The sequence below is a fragment of the Aegilops tauschii genome, chromosome 3, assembly GCF_002575655.3.
Source record: "Aegilops tauschii subsp. strangulata cultivar AL8/78 chromosome 3, Aet v6.0, whole genome shotgun sequence".
Lineage (NCBI taxonomy): Eukaryota > Viridiplantae > Streptophyta > Magnoliopsida > Poales > Poaceae > Aegilops > Aegilops tauschii.
This window is the reverse complement of record NC_053037.3, coordinates 537131009-537152469: the sequence shown is the minus strand read 5'-3', so window position 1 is coordinate 537152469 and position 21461 is coordinate 537131009. Positions and strand designations below refer to the sequence as shown.

Below are 21461 nucleotides of genomic sequence, written 5' to 3'. Positions count from 1 at the left end.
CTGTCCGGTGGCCTTTGGGAGCCGGGGTTGGTTCGGGAGGCAAACCACGGCGGCAGCTAGCAAACCGGTGGCCGAGCACGTAGCTGGAACGGCGGGTCGATGTATCGGGTCCTGCTCGTTGTCGTACGACGCAACCTTTTCTTTTTTTTCCAACAGACCCTACGACGGCAACTGGTAGTAGTAATCATTCGCCGTCCGCATGGGCCACCGACGCCGCTCTCCGCTCCCTGGCTACGTGCTCCACCGGTTCTCGTCGTGCGCCGGGCGTCCTCGCACGGGCCGCCCCGTGTGTGTGTGTGTGTGTGTGTGTGTGTGTGTGTGTGTGTGTGTGTGTGTGTGTGTCATTCGCGCCTCTTGACGTACGCGTCCGCCAGAGTCCTTCGCCCGTGCGCCCCTTGCTGTCGACGTAAAAGAAAAAGAACCGTTTTGCATGCTTGGTTGCCCTGGCTTCTGAGCCCGTCCCAGAAGCTGCCGCCCGCCAACGCCAAGTCGTCCGTCACTATTTCAAAGAGAGGGAGAAAAGCTGGCGAGCCGGACATGTGCTCTTCGGCTTCTCCGAGCCTCGTCGCCCAGTTGATCTAACCAGTTGAGCTTGAGCATATACAAAGTCAGACCTTTGCTCCGAAGGAGTAGTACGTGAACCTGGTTTTCCCAACCCGGCCCGCAAGAAACACTGCAAAGCATGCATGTGCACATGTCTCGTACGTACCTTACCTCGCAGGGAAGTAAGATAAGACGTATAGTAAGTACAGCTACAGTGGCGGGACCGGGCCGGGAAGACTCGACTCGACTCGACTCGACGCGGAGAGATGATGGATCGAGGGGCGTCCCTTTCCGTCCCGTCCCACGGCCAACGACGACGCCCCGCGGCCGCGCACACACGCCGGCACGTCCCCACGCCACCGCCAAGGGCCAAAGCCGTCGCCCCGGGGCCACGCACCTGGCGCACAGCCGCACGTGCTGACCTGGCCCAATGAAACGCGGACGCCCGTCCTCCCGCGCCGTAGGGCCGTCCGGACCCGGCGACAGTGCGGAGAGAGAGAGATGCCGCGGCATATCCATATCCGGAAGCGGAACAGGAACGGGGGCGCCATGGCCGGATGGCCCCGCCCCTCGCCTCGGGTATATCCTGCTGCCTGCTACGTTGATGCCCCGCCCCAACTCCAATTCTTTCGAGGACGGGCGCCGGGCCACAGGGCACTCGTGAAAGTTTCAACCAGAAGACGTTCCGCCTAATCGTAATCGAATATGCTGGTACCAACCCGTGAACCCGCTCTTGGTCAAGGAGGGTCACCTAAAAAACTTATATACGTTCTTCTAGAAGAGACGCGGTACTGCTATCACGGCCAGCGTTTCCTCGATCGTTATCATCTTTGTAGTACCATTCTTTTCAACGGTGAAGTAAACGAAAACGTAGACGTCGTGTTCATTGGCACCATCGGATCCACGTGTTCAGGGCCACGGCTTTGACATACTGTGGCGGCGGGCAAGCTGTCGAACCACGGTTGGGGCTGCAAGAAAAAAACGAGCTACCAGTAAACGTTTCTCTTCAACATTGTCAGCCATCAGTCAATGGACTCACAATCAGACGTGGCACCATTAAACTAGCTTAGCTTTGGACGTGACTATTTTGGGCACCTAAACCTGCCCTGCCCCCACAACCTCGTAGCACCGGACCGGACCGGAGGAGCATATTCCAGGGCTCAATTCTCTCACAGCCCGCGGCGTCCAGAAGACAACAATGGTAATCAATCCGCGCGTCACCTACTAACGCAAGCACGCCAAGATTAATCCGCCGAATAAACCCTTCGGCCAACCGCCCTATAAAGCCGTGGCCCGCGAGTGTCAACCTCTGTCCTCCCGGCACCGCACACCGCAACCTCCAAGTTCCAACCACAACTCGCCGCGCACACACAAAGCCGAGAGCGCGCTCTCGCTCGCCGGCGGCGACAGAGGACAGGCATGGCCGTGTACATCCGCCTCGACGACGCCGTGCGCGCGCGCCTCCGCGGGGACGGGGGCGGCGGCACCAGCAGCGGCAGCGACCACGACGCCTCCGCCTGCCTCTCCGACCTCGTCCAGGCCTTCCTCGAGACGGACGCCGCCGGCGGCAACGGCGACGACGCGGCCGGGCCGGCCCCGAAAGGGCGTGACGGGTACGACTCCGACGACGCGGACGGCGCCGCGGAGGCGGCCGCGGCGTCCGTGCGGGAGCGGCTCGACCCGCCGGCCGCGGAGGACCCCTTCCGGATCAGGCTGGCGGCCGCCGTGTCCGCGGCGCTGGACGCGGAGGCGCCGCTGCGGGGCCACGGCGCGGCGTTCCGGCGCGCGGTGATGCGGCGGCTGCGTGCCGCCGGGTACGACGCCGGCGTGTGCAGGTCGCGCTGGGAGACGTGCGGCAACCTGACGGCCGGGACATACGAGTACATCGACGTGGTCGTGCCGGCCGCGGGGAAGGCGGCGAGGTACATTGTGGACGCGGACTTCCGGGCCGGGCTGGAGGTCGCGCGCGCGACGGCAGAGTACGCGGTGGTCGTGGCCGCGGTGCCGGCCAAGGCGGTGGTCGCGCGGGAGGAGGCCGTGGGGCGCGCCGTGCGCGTGGCCGCCGACGCCGCGCGCCGGTCGCTCCGGGCGCACGGCCTCCACGTGCCGCCGTGGCGCAAGAGCCGCTACATGCTCGCCAAGTGGCTCGGGCCCTACAAGCGGTCGCCGGCGTCCGGGGCAATGCCGACGCCCGGTGCCACCGGGATGGACGTCATCAAGTGCCGTGCCGTCGGGTTCTTCCCGTCCCAGACGGCCGCTCCGGCGGCGAGGATCAAGTAGCTGCTGGAAGATCGATGTCATAGATGTAGAGAGATGATCGATCAGTTCGAGCGTGCCTCGAATTCGTTTTTGTACAAACATTTTTGGTCTAGATTATTATGAAAAAGAGCAAATTGTTGGTCCATCCACATGCATGATCGAAATCGTCAACCTTGAAGCAGCCACGGCGCGATTAAACTATCGATCTTGGTCAGCTGGAAACATAAAGGCGTGCACAAAGATTTAACAAAATAAATTTAAAAAAGAGAAGGGTGAAAAGGAGCCATGAAATGGTGGACGCGGCGGGCGGGCAGGTGTAGCCGGATTAGCATGGGTCGAATGATGGCATTACTTTATCACTCTGCGGTGGTTGTCGGCGACGAGATCGTACTAATATACAACGCGATCGACATATGTTTAGTGTTATCCTAAACGAATCAAGCTGGACGGAATTCTGGGCGTGATCTTTCGTGCGATATTTTGTCTGGGCAAGGATGCTGATAAGCACATGGCGTTCTAGCTAGCCTTCACGAAAACACTGGCCTGCGCTGTGCATTTCAGGGTTGAACAAGGCTGTAGGAGCACCAAAAAGTAACCGCATGCCCCCCATAGCACCAAGGGAACAACGGGATTGCCATTTCGGTAGATGATGAAACAGTAGTTGGATTGGAGAATGGAGAGGATAAGGAAAAGGTGATGGAGTTGGGGGAGGAAAATAATGCCGGGTGTGGTCCATGGCTAGATGGATAACGGGGTAATGGGGCCGGCCAGCGACAAGACCTGTCCACTCGAGCGCGCGTCGCCTAGCTTCCTCGCCCATGCGCCACTCGCGGGACCCGCAACTGATTCCGTCGTACGTCTCAGATCGATCAAGGCCCGACCGGCACATCCCGGCGAGCTGACGAGGCTCCAGTCCATTGGCGGGACAGCGAAGCTTAGCGGCGTTGCACTTGCTAATGGTCCATGCCATGCATGTATTATCTGATTTCTGATCGATCGATCTACCTTCGTGTGTGTGTGTGTGTGATCCCCTCGCTTTCGAGCGGTACCACCACCCGTCGGTGTGGGGTGGCCACGTGTGGTGCAACGGCAACTGCTCGTGTCTTCTCGGTTGGTGGTTTTGGTTTTTACCTTCATTTCTCTCAGGTTACCATCCTCATTGCTCGAAGATTTCGCTCGAATTTGGGTGGGCGGGGACACGAGTCACGCGCACCACCGGCCGTATGCGCCGATCGGCGATGTCGGGATATTGTATCTGGAGAGCACGGATCACGCGCTTGGACAAGACAGACCCACGCGATGACACGACACACGTGCAATGATAGACATGATGAGAGCGCCACATTGACGTGACACAATGAAGTGGTGAGAGCTAGCTTTTTTTTTTTTTTTGAATCAAGTGGACCAGATGGTTGTTATTCGCCTAGCGTATTTGAGGGGAATTTTAAGCAAGATTTGCCGGATTAGGATCACATATTTTGATTTATGTTATCTTTGAGAAACAAACATCCATGTATTATTACCCGCTGTCAACATGAGAATCATTATTTTTTTGCCGGTAGCATGAGAATCATGTTGGATGCAGGCTTGCAGGATTATAGTAACCTGATACATCCAAGTACTCACAACATTTCAGTTTCGAGGCAATTTTGGCTGTGTAGTGAGCAGCCATATTGGCTGAGAGCGGCGTTTTTTTTTAACACAAGAAAAAAAATGCGGCGTTTTGGTGATCGAGTGGATGTTCACCTCGGTGAACAGTAAATTCAGAAAATACAAAGTAAATTCAGAATAATCTAAAAAGATGCACATCAAAGACGAGAGACTCTTCTAGGCGCTGTCAAATTTCCGCACGGAGATGACATCGGAGGAGCTCAATCCAAAAAAACCTATCAGAACTCCGAAATATACAAAGTTGCAACAAAGATTCGAGCTCTAATTTTTTTTGTACCGAGCTCCTTGGATGTCATCTAAGCGCGAAAAGTTGCAGTCACCTAGAAGAGTTTTTCATCTTCGATGTGTATTTTTTTTATAGATTTTTTTCCGAATTTGTCTGGTGTTTCATTCGAATTTATTGTTCATGAAGGGAGCATCTGAACTTGGGATCAGAGTTGGATTTCCGTATATTGACCTTTCTTCTTACGTGATTAAACTCAAAAGAAATACACTCCCTAGTAAGATCTTGGATTTGATACAACATGGGGGGGGGGGGGGGGGGGGATACATGATCTATTAAATACTACTGTACTCCACAAATTAATCAACTCAAGGCTATCAGTTTTCATTACCACCTTCGACATGTTCATCATACCATTTGCTCCTTGCTGCAATAACTTGACCCCGGTCGTCACGAATGATCCATGTGGCTCCTTGTTGAGTGTTGAAAGATGCATCAACCTTCACCAAAACCTAAGCGAGGCGTTTCCATTTAATGATTCTAGTTGCTCCTTTCTCCTTTGCATCAGAAATTGATATTTGGATCACATCAGATGCCATACCCCATGCCTATCTGCATGCTTGTGAGATGTTCATGGTTGTCTCCCCCTGGCCTCTTTTATTTCAGATGGTCCAGATTGCCCACATGAGGCAGAGGATAGCACAGCAAAGCTCCCGTGGAGATAAAGCATTTATCAAGCAAGTCATGTGACTAAGTAACAGGGTGTAAGCTAGGCAATTTACAACCATGCAATTCTTTAAAAGAACTTAAGTAGTCGGGGCATTTTTTTTTTCACAGGAACTTTGCAGAATTATAATCCCTAAACAAATTATAATAGCCTGTTTGATTTATAGGGCTGAATTCTATTTTTTAAATCTAGGGAACGATTCATACAAAAATTCATTAACTCAAATTCTCTTGAAAAATAAATCGTTTCACTTGTGATGTAACCAAACTTACAAAGTACTCCTACTATTGCAGTAAGATACGAGGGAAAATGGGATTGCAATCCTATTATTGCAGGGCTTGAAGGAAAGGAGGCCCAAGAAGTTTGAAATTTAATCTGCGTTGAAGTTTTTCCGTTGTCTTTCTTTACCTTTTCCAACTGTCCCCCAACAGATTATATTCTTGACAGCAACTTCGTGATATAGTTTCCTTGAAGCAGTCTCACATTTGCTCTCTTTACAATGTCCACTTGGGGTTTGCCGAAAGATTTCTCTGCATAAGAAATTAATAATACTACCATATTTGGTTGCCGTAGCGTGTATACATGGGCTGCACTCTTTTGATTTTCAAGGCACGTGTTTGCCCGTAATGGCTGCTGATTTAATTATCCCACACAAGTAGCAGTTCAATACGAGCAATAAGTTCGTTAAAAATTATAGGCTCACTGATTAGAGCAGGTCTTAGACTAATAACGCGTGGCTCGCATGGTTGCCCAAAGGAGGAGCAGATGGCAACCTGTTGATTGTGCGAACCGATCTCCTTCATGAGAAAGAAAATGAAGCAGAAATGTCGCCGATGCAAAGAGAAGAGAAAGAAAACAAAAGGACGAAGAAAAGATTATGCCACGGTGCCAGGTGTCCTATAACGTACCGATGTGTGCGATATGATATGTTATCGAAATCTTTGAGAAAGAGATGAGTAACATAACATGGGAGGGCAGGGGCCAAGTGGCATATTCCAAAGCACACAACCTAACAGATGAGATCAAGCAATGACCACCGGGGATTAACAATGTTATCTCTCCCTCCACTCCAGGGGAACAAACTGACGCTACTGACTAGAGAAAGGGCCACGGCTCAATCAAATACAAGCACATTGTTTAGTCGAGTCTCCTGGGGTCTTGATGGGAATATAATTTGCTTGGAGCCCCTTTCCATTATCTCTCATTCTCTATGGATTAATGAAAAGGGGAAAGCCTGCAGCTTTCATGTTTTCTTAGTTAAAAGAGGCAATGGGTTGGCCTTTCTCAATAATCGAGAAAGAGAGAGTTTAGAGACATGTCTAAGTGCAGCCGTCGGCTAAAAGAAATGTCAAGAGTCTTTTTTTATAACGAATGTCAAGAGCTTTCATGTGAGGACCGGTGAGAGTAGAACATACTACACATCAGGCTGTAAATGGGAGGGTGACCTGATGTTGCTAGAGATATCAATTGGGATGCAGAACAACTGACCACATCATGTTTGCAATTGTTAACTGACAAGGCACCAGAAGAATTCCGAACGCAGAAAGAATATCCTTTTACAGCAGGAAGGCATCTGGTGTCAAAATCTTAAGGTTAGGTCACTTCCATCATTCCCGCGAAAAAGAAAGGCCATTTCCATCAGACACTTGACACAGTTGGACCTTCGGGTTTTTTTCTCTCGCATGATTATACGTGTCTCATTCATACATCATAAAGAACAAAGTACAAGTCAGGCATGACAAAACTGAAAAGATAGCAGAACATCTCTGAGAGCTTGACACTAACGCTCGTCACCTGCCTCCGGCACCACCACAGCAACCACCGAAGAAAAGAATGACGGATCACCTCCTCACCCGAGCTCAACACGGCTCCATCGCTGATATACAGCTTTGTGGACCTTCAAGGTGGCTCACCAAAAGGAAAGCCATTGTCGTTGAACGAATCAGACCGGGGCAACACCCCGGACACGCCATCGAACTCCAGATCTGGCACCCCAGCGCAACTAAGACGCCGAAGGAGGAAACCATACCTGTCATTCACGAACCACGATCCAACACACGTTCCGTCTTTCAGATGTCGTCGATGCATACCACAATCTGCATCCGCTCCTGGACTACCTCCCAAGCTCCACGCGGACGCTGGAGCAAACACCGTTGCAACGGCGAAGCCCGAGGACACAGGTCCACCACGAGGATGCCGCCGACGCCACGCCATCCTTGCTTGAACAGACTGGTTTCCATATTCATCCCCAATCATAAAACCGATGGCCTCGTCAGGGAAGGATCCGAAGAATCTTTATTCAGCGCCGTCATCATTGCCGCCGAAGTGAAGACGATGAACAGCCTAAAAACCTAGACTACACAGGAGTAAAAATGATCCACGCGCGTGGATCCGGCGACCCCCTCACCACCGACGACCGAGGTCGTCGACGAAGGGGAGCCGCCCGAGGACGGCGCTGAGAGATGGCCTCTCCTGGCGGCGGCTAGGGTTCCAGCTGCCAGGGAGCAGGGAGGAGAGAAAACGCTTCACGTCGCTTGGACGCTTGGCCCGCGGTCAGTTTTAATACGATCTCTTCAATTGGACCTTCGGTTTTATACGATCTCTTCAACACTATAAAGGTTTAACAAAGGCCCAGATACAATACACCAACTTGCTGCTAGCAGTAAACAAATGGCATGCATACTGCACAGCTTCAGAGTTCAGTAACCAAACCAAAGCTGATAGGAGTAGTAAAATGCTTCTCAAGGAAGTAGGACCAGTGCGTGTTTGATAGACCGTTTCTTAACAACAGTGCAGGATCATCATAGACTAGAGACATGCCTAAGCTAGACCAAAAACCATGTGTGCACTTTCTATAATCTAGATCTACATACGATCACATCACAATGGTGGCAAGAAAAGAAAAACAGTATTTGGTGCAGTTACAGATACTGCAGTTTCATCCCAGCGGCTTGCAAACACACTCAGACAGAGCACTTACACATCGATTTGAGCCATGGGGCGTCCAGTTCCACAACATTTGGCGATAAATCCTTCGTGTGACAACGAGTCGGGCAAAAAATGTAGCGAATATCTCCAGATACATATGCATTTCTCACTGTTTTCCATCCCTCTTGCCAAGGGATTGGAGTTAGGTGCTAAAAGATATCTCCCATTCCCTCTCTCAACTGTGGTCATATACTCCTACAGATTTGCTATAGTTCTTCCTATCCGTGGTACAACAACATCATAAGCACTCTGATATACACTGACGTTTAGCAGCATTGCAGGACATACCACATAATGGCAAATTGGCAAGTAGCGACCAAGCGTTTTTCTTCAGCTGCTGCTGTCTCCCTCTAGTTCGCTTCGTATGGTCTCAAACAGCATCTCGTTCCATGTATCTATAGGTCCTGGCATGCACCAATGCAGACAATCCTGGGGTGGAGGCTTCCCATCTGGTCCTCTTTGAGTCTTCTTGTTTGGGTCGGGACTTCTGTATGGACCAGGATGCCCGTCAGCTCTCAACGCAAAGGGCTCAGTGATGTCCATCAATTTCAACTTGGAGCTATGTTTCCCAGAATTCTGCACTGCCTTTCTGAAGCCTGCAACTTGTTTCTCATACATTGCATCTGTGTATCCGTTCCTCACCACCACATCCAAGGGCTTCACCTTCCCGGTGCATGACCCACCAGTGTTCCATGCCCCGCCTTCATAATGATCTGGAGAGTATGTGCGCAGAACAGCTATCCCTGTGAAATTTGGGTGGGTCGCCACAGCAGTCAGGCAAGTCTCAACTGACACACCAAATGCGTCAACGTTGTTTATCTGCATCTTTCCAGCTTGTTGAGGCCACCAGAGCTGCCCTCCAACAACATTGCCATTCTGGATATAGGCTGACCGTTTGGCGAACCAGTGTCCAGATGACAGGACAAGCACATCAAAAGAAGCGATAAATTGCATGAACGTCTCATCTGCTACATCCAGGAAAACCTTATCAAGACCCTTAGGAGCAAACCCCACAGCTTCAATTGATTTGTGCACTGACCAAGCAGACCAGATGCGGATAATAGTTGTTTTGGTTGACCTGAAGATCCACCTGTTCATCCTGCGGCTGCCACGGTCTACTGGGGCTTCTACCTGTCAAAAGGAGAACATAACGTTGATGTCAAGATAAAAAATCAAATAATATGTTGCTCTATGAAATGAGCTACAAGTACAGGATCACTAAGTTGATTAGGTTGATCTGAACATTCCAGCAAGTAAAGGGAAGAAAACCCTTCAGATGTGTTCCATTATAGTACACAGACAGGTCACACATAATGATGAAACCAAAGGGAAGCAATAAAGCGTCAGAAACTCAGAATTATGCTTTGATCTTAGAGATATACTCCCTCTGTAAACTAATATAAGACTTTTTACATCACTATCTTAGTTTACAGAGGGAGTACTTCCTAATTCCTAAGAGAAGAATTCACAAGATGTGAGGGGCCTCATAACTTGACAAAGTACACGCTTTCGAGCAACAATCTTATCTCAGAAAACTGCCTCTACATAAATTATGTAAGGATCCATTATCAACGCTAAAATCAACAATCAGTATAGTGAAGTTGCAGAGGCCGGGGGTTTAACCTCCTTTTCCAAAAAAAAAAGTATAGTGAAGTTGCCTTTCAATAAAAGGCACGATGAAAAGCAACTAGCTTTGCTTCTACATCAGCAAATTATAACGCTCTCTACTGCTCATCAGCAGCTATTCTGCTTTGATAGGCGCATGAGCTGATATTGCAATTTCATCCCAAATGCTTCCACGTGATATCAGGAAAAGAAAATATCTGACAGCAATATCTAAACTCTAAACCACATTCTCTCGAGGCTAGACATGGTATAAGATGTGCAAGATGACGGCATTGGTTCCTATGGTGTTGGTTCCTATGGTTGCACTTGCAATATCAGGATAGCAATCAAACTGACAATAAATCTTCTACGAGATCGATAATTTTCACCAGTTTACAGGAACCATGTACATATGGTGAGTTTTCACACTTTATTTTTAAGAAGGAACTTGTAAATAATGTTATGTTACTACAAGCAAGCATCATAAAACCAGAAACAAAATTTGCCATTGTCCACACATAAGTCCAAATAACACCTTAACTCGGACCATCGCTCGGTCAAAAATAAATAAATCATCATTCATCAAAAGGTCTTAGATCTTGTAGCGACTTAATCAGTTTTCAGCAAAAATAATACATGTCAATAAAATTGGTCGTGGATAGTATAATTGGCAAGCTACCGTCTACTTAGGCAAATTACAGTGAGAACATAAATCATTAATAGTATCAGTGAAGTATCTCACCTGCCACAGAATGCAAAGGAGAGATTCCATGTGATTTCGAGCAACCGAGTCCCCAACAAAGGCAAGAGTCTTGCCTCTCATTAACTCCAAGAACTTAATTGCATCAAAGCGTGGGAGGGTGCACTGTTGAGGTTTCCATCTCCAACTCTCATAGTCCTTGTCCGGTCGCCCATTTCCCTGGCAATTCTGCATCCGTGTGATGATAGGGCAAGAGTTGTTTGTGTACAACGGCCCAGATGAATCGAAAACCCACTCCCCATGATAAAGATCACAGGTACCTGCACAATAAAACGGGTCAATTCATCGTATCCCAGCTACGCCTTTATCATGAATAAATCAGTGTAGTGCAGCGGGAAACAACATTTCATTTATGTCTGTAAGATGCTGTGCAGAAGTCAAACAGGGGAATGAACTAAAGCTCACCTTGATCAGCCCTTTGAGAATCATTGAGTTTTGGCGTGGTATCATCCATAGCTACTACTGGATCCTGTATTTTGCTATCAACAGAAACCGGATCCGGTACTGTGTCATCAACCTCTCTTGTATTCAGAGACCCCTCGCTTGAGTTGAGAGTAGCATTTTGGGCGCTGTGCTCAACCAAGGGCTCCTGGCCACCCTGCAACTCTTTCCCTGGTAATGGAACACCAGTGGCAATATCATTCTTGCTCCCATCATCGGCGGTAGCGTTCCCCTTTGGGTGACTAGCTCTGACAGCTGGGTATTCAGGGAGCGACGCCCCGGGCAAGGGCGAGCCCACCGACAGCGAGATCACCACCAGGATCAGCACCAGCGCCAGCGCCGACAGCACGGCGGTGGAGAGCCACCGCCGGATTCCCCCAGCCCCGGCCGCGGCCTTCTTCCCCGGCAAACTCATGGCCGCATCCGAGACCCGCAACCTCGAGTGATTTCTCCAAGGGCCCAACGATCAGGCCCTGCAACTCAGGGGGCGGATCTGGAACGGCGTGCGCTCACCGGGCGCCGCACCGGGAATCCGTGGAGCTCGGTGGTGTAATGCCCTGGGATCTCGATCTGGAATTGGGGGAGAAGGAGAGAAAGGGGAGTAGGTGAGGAGCGTGGCGAGGGGAGAGTTTAGTTTCAGATACTTTTCCTTCCTGCCCAATCATTCGGGTGTAGCCGGCACCGCGGGCCAGCCACCCCCTCGACACACGCACGCTTACAAGGCCCACGGCCCAGCTCGCCACGCAGGGCGCTGCAGGTTCAGTTCAGGTGCAACTCTGAACCTGCACTTCTTCAGTCCGCTGCATATGCAGGCTACTGACATACGCAGGTGCGACATTGTCCCCCCTTGAGAGGATTCCCCTTCCCAGATGCTGGCATTTGGAAAACGTTGACGAAGCACTGAGTAATCCTCTCAGGTTGCTGCTGCGGATGGCATGTTCTCCCACTGAATCTGCAGCTGGACGACGGACGCGTCTCCTTTCTTCATCATGCGACGGTCCAAAATTGCTGCCGGTTGTAACTCGTTGGCCGCAAGATCCGGTACCTTGGGGAGCTCAGCAAAGACCGGTGTGTAGTCAGGAACGAAGGGCTTCAACTGGCACACATGAAACACCGGATGTATGCGGCTGTCTGGAGGGAGTTGGAGCCGGTAAGCGAGCGTGCCCACGCGCTCGGTGACGAGGAAGGGCCCGAAGAACTTATATGCCAGCTTGCGGCACGGGGGATTGGCGACTGAAGTTTGGGCATAAGGTTGAAGCTTGAGCAGTACCTGTTCTCCCACATCGAATGCGTGCTCGGCGCGGTGACGATCTGCCTGCTTCTTGAAACGATCCTGGGCGCGAGCTAGCTGCGATCGGAGCATCTCAGTGTGCGTGGCCAGTCCAGGTCCCCGCCCTGGGCGTCCTCTGGCAGCTCGGAGCTTAGTTGTGGTAGTCCTGCGAGATTTGGTTCTCTTCCATATAAAGCTTTGAATGGGGAGCAGTTCAGAGAGGAGTGATGGGTCGAGTTGTACCAGAATTCTGCTGTAGGTAGCCATTTGCGCCATTGCTTGGGCGTGTCGTGCACATCGCACCGGAGATACATCTCCAGACACTGGTTGACGCGCTCTGTTTGGCCGTCTGTCTGCAGGTGGTACGCCGTGGAATACAGAAGCTTGGTCCCTACGGCGGCGAGGAGCTCGCGCCACATTGCGCTGGTGAAGATCTTGTCACGGCCAGACACGCTGGAGTGAGGCACGCCGTGGAGCTTGATGACGTGTTCCCAAAACGTGCGGGCAACCTGGGCTGCCGTGAAGGTGTGGCGGAGCGGCACGAAATGCGCGTACTTGGTGAGCCGGTCGACGACGACCATAATGGCATCGTAGCCCTCTGATTTGGGAAGTCCCTCGACGAAATCCATGGTCAATTCCTGCCATGGTTCTTGAGGAATCGGCAGCGGTTGGAGCTTGCCGGCCGGGTGCGTGTGCTCGCGCTTGGCGTGCTGGCACACGGCGCACTGCTTGACGAAATCTTCGACCGGGCGCTTCAGGTCGGTCCAGGCGAACAGCTTGCGGACGCGATGGTAGGTCGCCATGGCGCCAGAGTGGTCGCCGACAGCGCTGTGGTGCAGCGCAGATATGAGCTTCGTCTGCAGGGCCGAATTCGCGCCGCTGTAGGGTGCGCCCCTGGTCGTCGGTGTCGATGACGGCGAGCTTGGTGAGCAGGTCCTGGGCGTCCGGGTCCGTCGCGTATGAGTTGGCGACTTCCTGGAGCCACTGTGGTTGACACGGGGAGAGCGCATCGAGAGCCATCAGGTGGCCGACACGCGACAGTGCGTCTGTTGCGCCATTGTCGGTGTCGCGCTTGTAGTGGAAGGTGAATTGGAGGCCGACCATCTTCGCCATGGCCTTGCGCTACAGCTCCGTCGCCAATTGCTGATCGCTGAGTGCGCAGAGGCTCTTGTGGTCGGTGACGATCTCGAACGGCGCCCGCTGAAGATATGGCCTCCACTTGTCGATTGCCATCATCACCGCCAAGAATTCCTTACTGTAGGTTGACAGCTTCTGATTGCGCACGCCCAAGGCTTTGCTGAGGTAGGCCACGGGGTGAGCGTATTGCATGAGCACCGCGCCCACGCCGTTGTTGCAGGCGTCGGTCTCGATGGTGAACGGGTGCGAGCAGTCCGGAAGGGCTAGCACGGGTGTGCTCACTATTGCCTTCTTGAGCATGACGAATGCGTCCTGGACCTTCTCGTTCCACTCGAATCCCTTCTTGGTGAGCAGCTGTGTCAAGGGCTTGGCGATGATTCCGTAGTGCGGGACAAATTTCCGGTAGTAGCCGGTCAGTCCGAGGAAACAACGCAGCTCGGTTTGGTTTGTTGGAACGGGCCAGGCGTTCATCGCACTGGTCTTGCTGGAATCTGTTGCGATGCCGTCCTTGGAGATGATATGGCCCAAGTACTCGATGCTGGTTTGCGCAAAAGAGCACTTGGAGGCCTTGGAGAACAACTGGTGCTCGCGTAGGAGGTCCAAGATCACCCGAAGATGCTCTTCATTCTCCTGCAGCTCCTCACTAAAAACCAAGATGATGTCAAGAAAAATGATGATGAACTTACGTACGTGGCGCCCGAAGACGGTGTTCATCAGGCACTGGAACGTGGCTGGTGCATTGCACAGGCCAAAGGGTATCACACGAAAATGATAATGCCCGTGGTGCGTCTTGAAAGCTGTCTTTTCCTCATCTTCTTCACGCATGCGTATTTGGTGGTAGCCGGCTCGGAGATCGATCTTGGAGAAGTATGCAGCACCAGCCAGTTCATCGAGGAGCTCGTCCACTACGGGCAAGGGGAACTTGTTCTTTACTGTAACAGAGTTTAGTCGTCGAAAATCGACACAAAACCGCCAACTCCCATCTTTTTTCTTTACTAGCAGCACTGGAGCAGCATACGGGCTCGAGCTATGGGCGATCACTCCGGACTGTAGCATATCTTGAACTTGTTTCTCTATTTCGTCTTTCTGAGCAGGTGAATAGCGATAGGGTTTTGTGTTGATGGGTGTACTGCCTGGCTCCAGATTGATGCTATGATCATACTGTCGACGGGGTGGCAGTGTGCAGGGCTTGGCGAAGACGTCCTTGTATTCAGATAGCAGCTTCTGAATGTTTGGTGGTATGGGCGCTGGTTCAGGCTTGTTTGTCTGCTCCACTGTCACAAATGCTGTTGTCCATATATCATTGGCGATTTCCATATGCTGGAGCTCATAAGCATCTGATTCGGTGATCGGGGGAGGTCTGTGGTTCTGACACCTTGGAGATGCACTGTTTTATCGCCTATCTGGAAGGAGATCGTCTTCAGTTTCTAGTGGCAGTTCATAGGGCTGTGGTGCGACAACCAATCCATGCCTAGTACCCCATTATACGCACTGAGTTGAAGCACACGCAGATCTATGTGGAAAGTGTGCCCTGATAACCCACAAGTATAGGGGATCAATTGTAGCCTCTTTTGATAAGTAAGAGTCGAACCCAACGAGAAGCAAAAGGTAGAACAAATATTCCCTCAAGTTCTATCGACCACCGATACAACTCTACGCACGCTTGACGTTCGCTTTACCTAGAACAAGTATGAAACTAGAAGTACTTTGTAGGTGTTGTGGGATAGGTTTGCAAGAATAAAAAGAGGACGTAAATAAAAAGTAGGGGCTGTTTAGATAAAGACACAATAAAGTAAATATAGCGAGTGTGGAAAAGTGGTGGTAGGAGTTGCGAAATTGTCCCTAAGCAATTGACTACTTTACTAGACCGATAGCAAGTTTTATGTGGGAGAGGCCACTGCTAGCATGTCATCCCTTACTTGGGATTCTACGCACTTATGATTGGAACTATTAGCAAGCATCCGCAACTACTAACGTTCATTAAGGTAAAACCCAACCATAGCATTAAGATATATTGGTCCCCCTTCAATCCCGTATGCATCAATTTCTATGCTAGGTTGAAGCTTCTGTCACTCTTGCCCTCCAATACATAGTCCTATCAACATACAACTAACCCTATGGTGTGATCCACGCGTGCGCTCATATGATGGGCACCAAAGGACAGCAACATAACCATAAGCAAATTAAATCAATCATAGCAATTCATCAACCACCGATAGGACAACGAAAATCTACTCAGACATCATAGGATGGCAACACATCATTGGATAATAATATGAAGCATAAAGCACCATGTTCAAGTAGAGGGTACAACGGGTTGCGGGAGAGTGGACCGCTGTAGATAGATGGGGGAAGGTGATGGAGATGTTGGTGAAGATGGCGGAGGTGTTGGTGAAGATCGCGGTGATGATGATGGTGGCCACGGCAGCGTTCCGGCGCCACCGGAGGAGAGGGGGAGAGGGGCCCCCTTCTTGCTCTTCTTCCTTGACCTCCTCCCTAGATGGGAGAAGGGTTTCCCCTCTGGTCCTTGGTCTCCATGGCATGGGAGGGGCGAGAGCCCCTCCGAGATTGGATCTATCTCTCTGTCTCTCTCTGTTTCTGCGTTCTCTTCTACTGCCCTTTCACTGTTTCGTGTATATATGGAGATCCGTAACTCCGATTGGGCTGATCAAACCTCTCTGCAACTACTTCTCTCTGTTCTCAGCAGCCCGAAGGATTATCCTTTTTCTACAGGTCGGGATGTCATCAAAGCCAGGTACCAAAAATTAGCTTTCTTGCGGCCGAAGAAGGGCATCAACTGCCTTACGGGTGGACCACGAGGGTCAGGGGCGCCCCCTACCTCGTGGCCACCTCGGGCACCGTCTCGCATGGATTTTTCTTCCGGAATTTTCCAAATATTCCAAAAATAACCTCCGTCCATTTTTATCCCGTTTGGATTCCGTTTGATATGGATATTCTGCGAAACATAAAACATGCAACAAACAGGAACTGGCACCGGGCACTGGATCAATATGTTAGTCCCAAAAATAGTATAAAAAGTTGCCAAAAAGTATATGAAAGTTGAATAATATTGGCATGGAACAATCAAAAAATTTAGATACGACGGAGACGTATCAGCATCCCCAAGCTTAATTCCTGCTCGTCCTCGAGTAGGTAAATGATAAAAAAGATAATTTTGATGTGGAATGCTACCTAGCATAATCTTGATCATATGTCTAATCATGGCATGACTATTAAGACACGAGTGATTCAAAGCAATAGTCTATCATTTGACATAAAAACAATAATACTTCAAGCATACCAACCAAGCAATTATGTCTTATCGAAATAACATAGCCAAAGAAAGCTCATCCCTACAAAATCATATAGTCTGGCTATGCTCCATCTTCACCACACAAAGCATTCAAATCATGCACAACCCCGATGACAAGCCGAGCAATTGGTTCATACTTTTTAACGCGCTTCAGCTTTTTCAACCCTCATGCAATACATGAGCGCAAGCCATGGATATAGCACTATAGGTGGAATAGCATATGATGATGGAGGTTGTGTGGAGAAGACAAAAAGGAGAAAGTCTCACATCGACGTGGCTAATCAACGGGCTATGGAGATGCCCATCAATTGATGTCAATGTGAGGAGTAGGGATTGCCATGCAACGGATGCACTAGAGCTATAAGTGTATGAAAGCTCAAACTGGAAACTAAGTGGGTGTGCATCCAACTTGCTTGCTCATGAAGACCTCGGGCATTTGAGGAAGCCCATCATCGGAATATACAAGCCAAGTTCTATAATGAAAATTCCCACTAGCATATGAAAGTGATAACTCAAGAGACTCTCTATATGAAGAACATGGTGCTACTTTGAAGCACAAGTGTGGTAAAAGGATAGTAACATTGCCCCTTCTCTCTTTTTCTCTCCTTTTTTATTTTTTTTCTCATTTTTTTGGCCTTTCTCTCCTTTTTTATTTTTTTTATTTTTTTCGTCCGGAGTCTCATCCCGACTTGTGGGGGAATCATAGTCTCCATCATCCTTTCCTCACTGGGGCAATGCTCTAAAAATGATGATCATCACACTTCTATTTACTTACAACTCAATATTACAACTCGATATCTAGAACAAAGATATGACTCTATATGAATGCCTCCGGCGGTGTACCGGGATGTGCAATGATCTAGCATAGCAATGACATCAAAAAACGGACAAGCCATGAAAACATCATGCTAGCTATCTTACGATCATGCAAAGCAATATGACAATAAATGCTCAAGTGATGTATATGATGATGATGGAAGTTGCATGGCAATATATCTCGGAATGGCTATGAAAATGCCATGATAGGTAGGTATGGTGGCTGTTTTGAGGAAAATATAATGAGGTTTATGTGTGATAGAGCGTATCGTATCACGGGGTTTGGATGCACCGGCGAAGTTTGCACCAACTCTCGAGGTGAGAAAGGGCAATGCACGGTACCGAAGAGGCTAGCAATGATGGAAGGGTGAGAGTGCGTATAATCCATGGACTCACATTAGTCATAAAGAACTCATATACTTATTGCAAAAGTTTATTAGCCCTCGAAGCAAAGTACTACTACGCATGCCCCTAGGGGGATAAATTGGTAGGAAAAGACCATCGCTCGTCCCCGACCGCCTCTCATAAAGAAAGCAATGAAAGAACACCTCATGCTCCGACTTCGTTACATAACGGTTCACCATACGTGCATGCTACGGGACTTGCAAACCTCAACACAAGTATTTCTCAATTTCACAATTACTCAACTAGCATGACTCTAATATCACCACCTTTATATCGCAAAACTATTGCAAGGAATCAAACATATCATATTCAGTGATCTACAAGTTTTATGTAGGATTTTATGACTAACCATGTGAATGATCAGTTCCTGTCATCTCTCTAAATAGATATAAGTGAAGCAAGAGAGTTTAATTCTTTCTACAAAAGATATGCCCACACTCTAACAAATATAAGTGAAGCAAAAGAGCATTCTACAAATGGCGGTTGTCTAAGTGAAGAGAAACAGACAATCCAAACTTCAAATGATATAAGTGAAGCACGTGAAGCATTCTATAAAGCCATACTCAAAAGATATAAGTGAAGTGCAAATAGCATTCTATAAATCAACCAAGGACTATCTCATACCAGCATGGTGCATAAAAGAAAAATGAAAACTAAATGCAAAAGACGCTCCAAGATTGCACATATCACATGAATGAAACGAATCCGAAAACGTACCGATACTTGTTGAAGAAAGAGGGGATGCCTTCCGGGGCATCCCCAAGCTTAGACACTTGAGTCTCCTTGAATATTTACTTGGGGTGCCTCGGGCATCCCCAAGCTTGAGCTCTTGCCTCTCTTCCTTCTTCTCACATCAAGACCTTCTCGATCATCGAACACTTCATCCACACAAAACTTCAACAGAAAACTCGGTAAGATCCGTTAGTATAATAAAGCAAATCACTACTCTAAATACTGTTACAAACCAATTCATATTTTATTTTTGCATTGTGTATACTTTAGTATAACTTTTTCATGGCTTAATCCACTGATATAAACCGATAGTTTCATCAAAACAAGCAAACTATGCATCAAAAACAGAATCTGTCTAAAACAGAACAGTCTGTAATAATCTGAACATTCACCATACTTATGTTACTTGAAAAATTCTTCCAAAATTAGGAACAATAAAAAATTTGTATATAAAGACAGTGAAAAAAGAATCAGAACCGTTTGACGTTCCAGTAAAAAATGAAAAATCGCGCACTACAGCCAAAGTTTCTGTCCTGCACCGTACAAACCAACAAGCATTGTAAACATACTAAAGGCAAACCTTGGCACATTATTTTTATAATACAATGGAATTGTGCAAGGGGATAATTATTTTTGTTGAAAAGTTTCTGTAATCAAGATTCACAAAGTTTCTGTGAGCATGAACAAAGTTCAAGGCTAGCTTCCACTTCAACAATGCTCGTCTTTCTCACTTTCGCTTTCCTTTTTGAAAAAGTTTTGAGTTCCCCTCTTTATTTTTGTTGTTTTTAAACTATATGAAAGCACTCAACAGAAATAAATGACTCTCTAAAACTTCCGGGTTGTCTCCCTGGCAGCGCTTTCTTTAAAGCCATTAAGCTAGGCATATAGTGCTCAAGTAGTAAATCCACCCGGATCCCAAGGTATATCAAAGCCAATTTTAATTAGCAATGATTTGGCATTTAGTAGTGAGCACAAAGCAACATATATCAAGTAATGACGAAGTCTAAATATCTTCCTATGCATCGGCATGTCATAAAAGAACAATTCATGCACACATAGTAAAGGCCAATGCATAGTATAAACAGTTTCTTGCAATTTTATCGTGTTGAAAACATAGAGAGGTGGAGATATAGTTCCTCTCTCGTAATAATTGCAAGTAGGAGCAGAAAGCACATGCATATTATATCTATCAAAATCATCATGTGCAATGGTAAAAGGCAACCCATCAATATAATCCTTAATAAAAGCAAACTTCTCCGATATAGTGTAATCGGGAGAATTTAAAAAGATAATAGGACTATCATGTGTGGGTGCAGTAGCAACAATTTCATGTTTAACATAAGAAACTATAGCAAGTTCATCTCCATAAGCATAATTCATATTGGCATCTTGTCCACAAGCATAGCAAGCATCATCAAAAAGGGATATTTCAAGAGAATCAACGGGATCATAACAATTATCATAGCATTCATCCTTCGGTAAGCACGAAGGGAAATTAAACAATGTATGAGTTGAAGAGTTACTCTCATTAGAATGTGGGCATGGGTGATCAATCCGCTCTTCCTCCTTTTGTTCTTCGCTCTCCTCCTCATCTTTTTCATCCAATGAGCTCACAGTTTCATCAACTTCTTCTTCCATAGATTCCTGCAAAATATTAGTCTCTTCTTGGACAGCGGAGACTTTCTCAATAAGCGCATCAATATAGGAATTATATTCAGAATTATCATAGCAATATTTCAATATAGCAAAAAATTTAGGCCTATAAACATCATCATCAAAAGCTTCATACTTTTCAAACAAAGATTCAATTTCATAAGCACCCTTAAAAGCAACAAATTCTTCTATTTGTTCCACATCATAGTAATCATATATACCATTAGCTTAAGAAGCTAAGGTTTCATTATCATTGAATTTGCATGAAAAGGGAAGGTGTGGAGCCTTCATCCTAGAGCAACAAGTATAATCATAACCCAAGCATACTTGCCGAGCATACCACTTCAATATATAAATTTGATCCCATAATAGTTTCCCTTTTTGTGTCAAGCGATAATCCCTAAAGTATTCACGTTGATCCAACGTTACTCCCATTACCAAATTGAATGGGGTTTTCTCAGGATTATCAAAGTAGTACATAATATCTGTCACATAACGAGCATCGAGGGTTTTAGGAGGTTCCTCATCTCCATGAGCAGCAAGTACACCTAATTTTTTTGGTATTTCGTGTTCCATATCCATAACTAAAGTTAGAGAACAACTAAGAACAGCAAATAAAAATTACTTAGTGATAAAGCAAACAAGCACACACGAGAATATTCACCCCACGCTATTGCTCCCCGGCAACGGCACCAGAAAAAGGTCTTGATAACCCACAAGTATAGGGGATCAATTGTAGCCTCTTTCGATAAGTAAGAGTGTCGAACCCAACGAGGAGCTAAAGGCAGAACAAATATTCCCTCAAGTTCTATCGACCACCGATACAACTCTACGCACGCTTGACGTTCGCTTTACCTAGAACAAGTATGAAACTAGAAGTACTTTGTAGGTGTTGTGGGATAGGTTTGAAAGAATAAA

The 21461-nt window shown here is 48.0% G+C and overlaps 2 protein-coding genes across 2 annotated transcripts; one reads left to right on the top strand and one right to left on the bottom strand.

The window, feature by feature from the left end:
* Positions 1-1728: 1728 nt before the first annotated feature.
* LOC109748837 (uncharacterized) lies at positions 1729-2947 on the top strand. The gene has a single exon (XM_020307859.4). The coding sequence runs from the start codon at positions 1963-1965 to the stop codon at positions 2821-2823; it is 861 nt and encodes a 286-aa protein (XP_020163448.1). The 5' UTR covers positions 1729-1962; the 3' UTR covers positions 2824-2947.
* A 5194-nt stretch (positions 2948-8141) lies between these two features.
* LOC109748836 (protein YLS7) lies at positions 8142-11907 on the bottom strand. Its single transcript, XM_020307857.4, has 3 exons — positions 11182-11907; positions 10759-11036; positions 8142-9542 (listed from the first exon to the last, which is right to left on the bottom strand). The coding sequence occupies exons 1-3, from the start codon at positions 11630-11632 to the stop codon at positions 8742-8744; spliced, it is 1530 nt and encodes a 509-aa protein (XP_020163446.1). The 5' UTR covers positions 11633-11907; the 3' UTR covers positions 8142-8741.
* Between the last annotated feature and the right edge of the window lie 9554 nt (positions 11908-21461).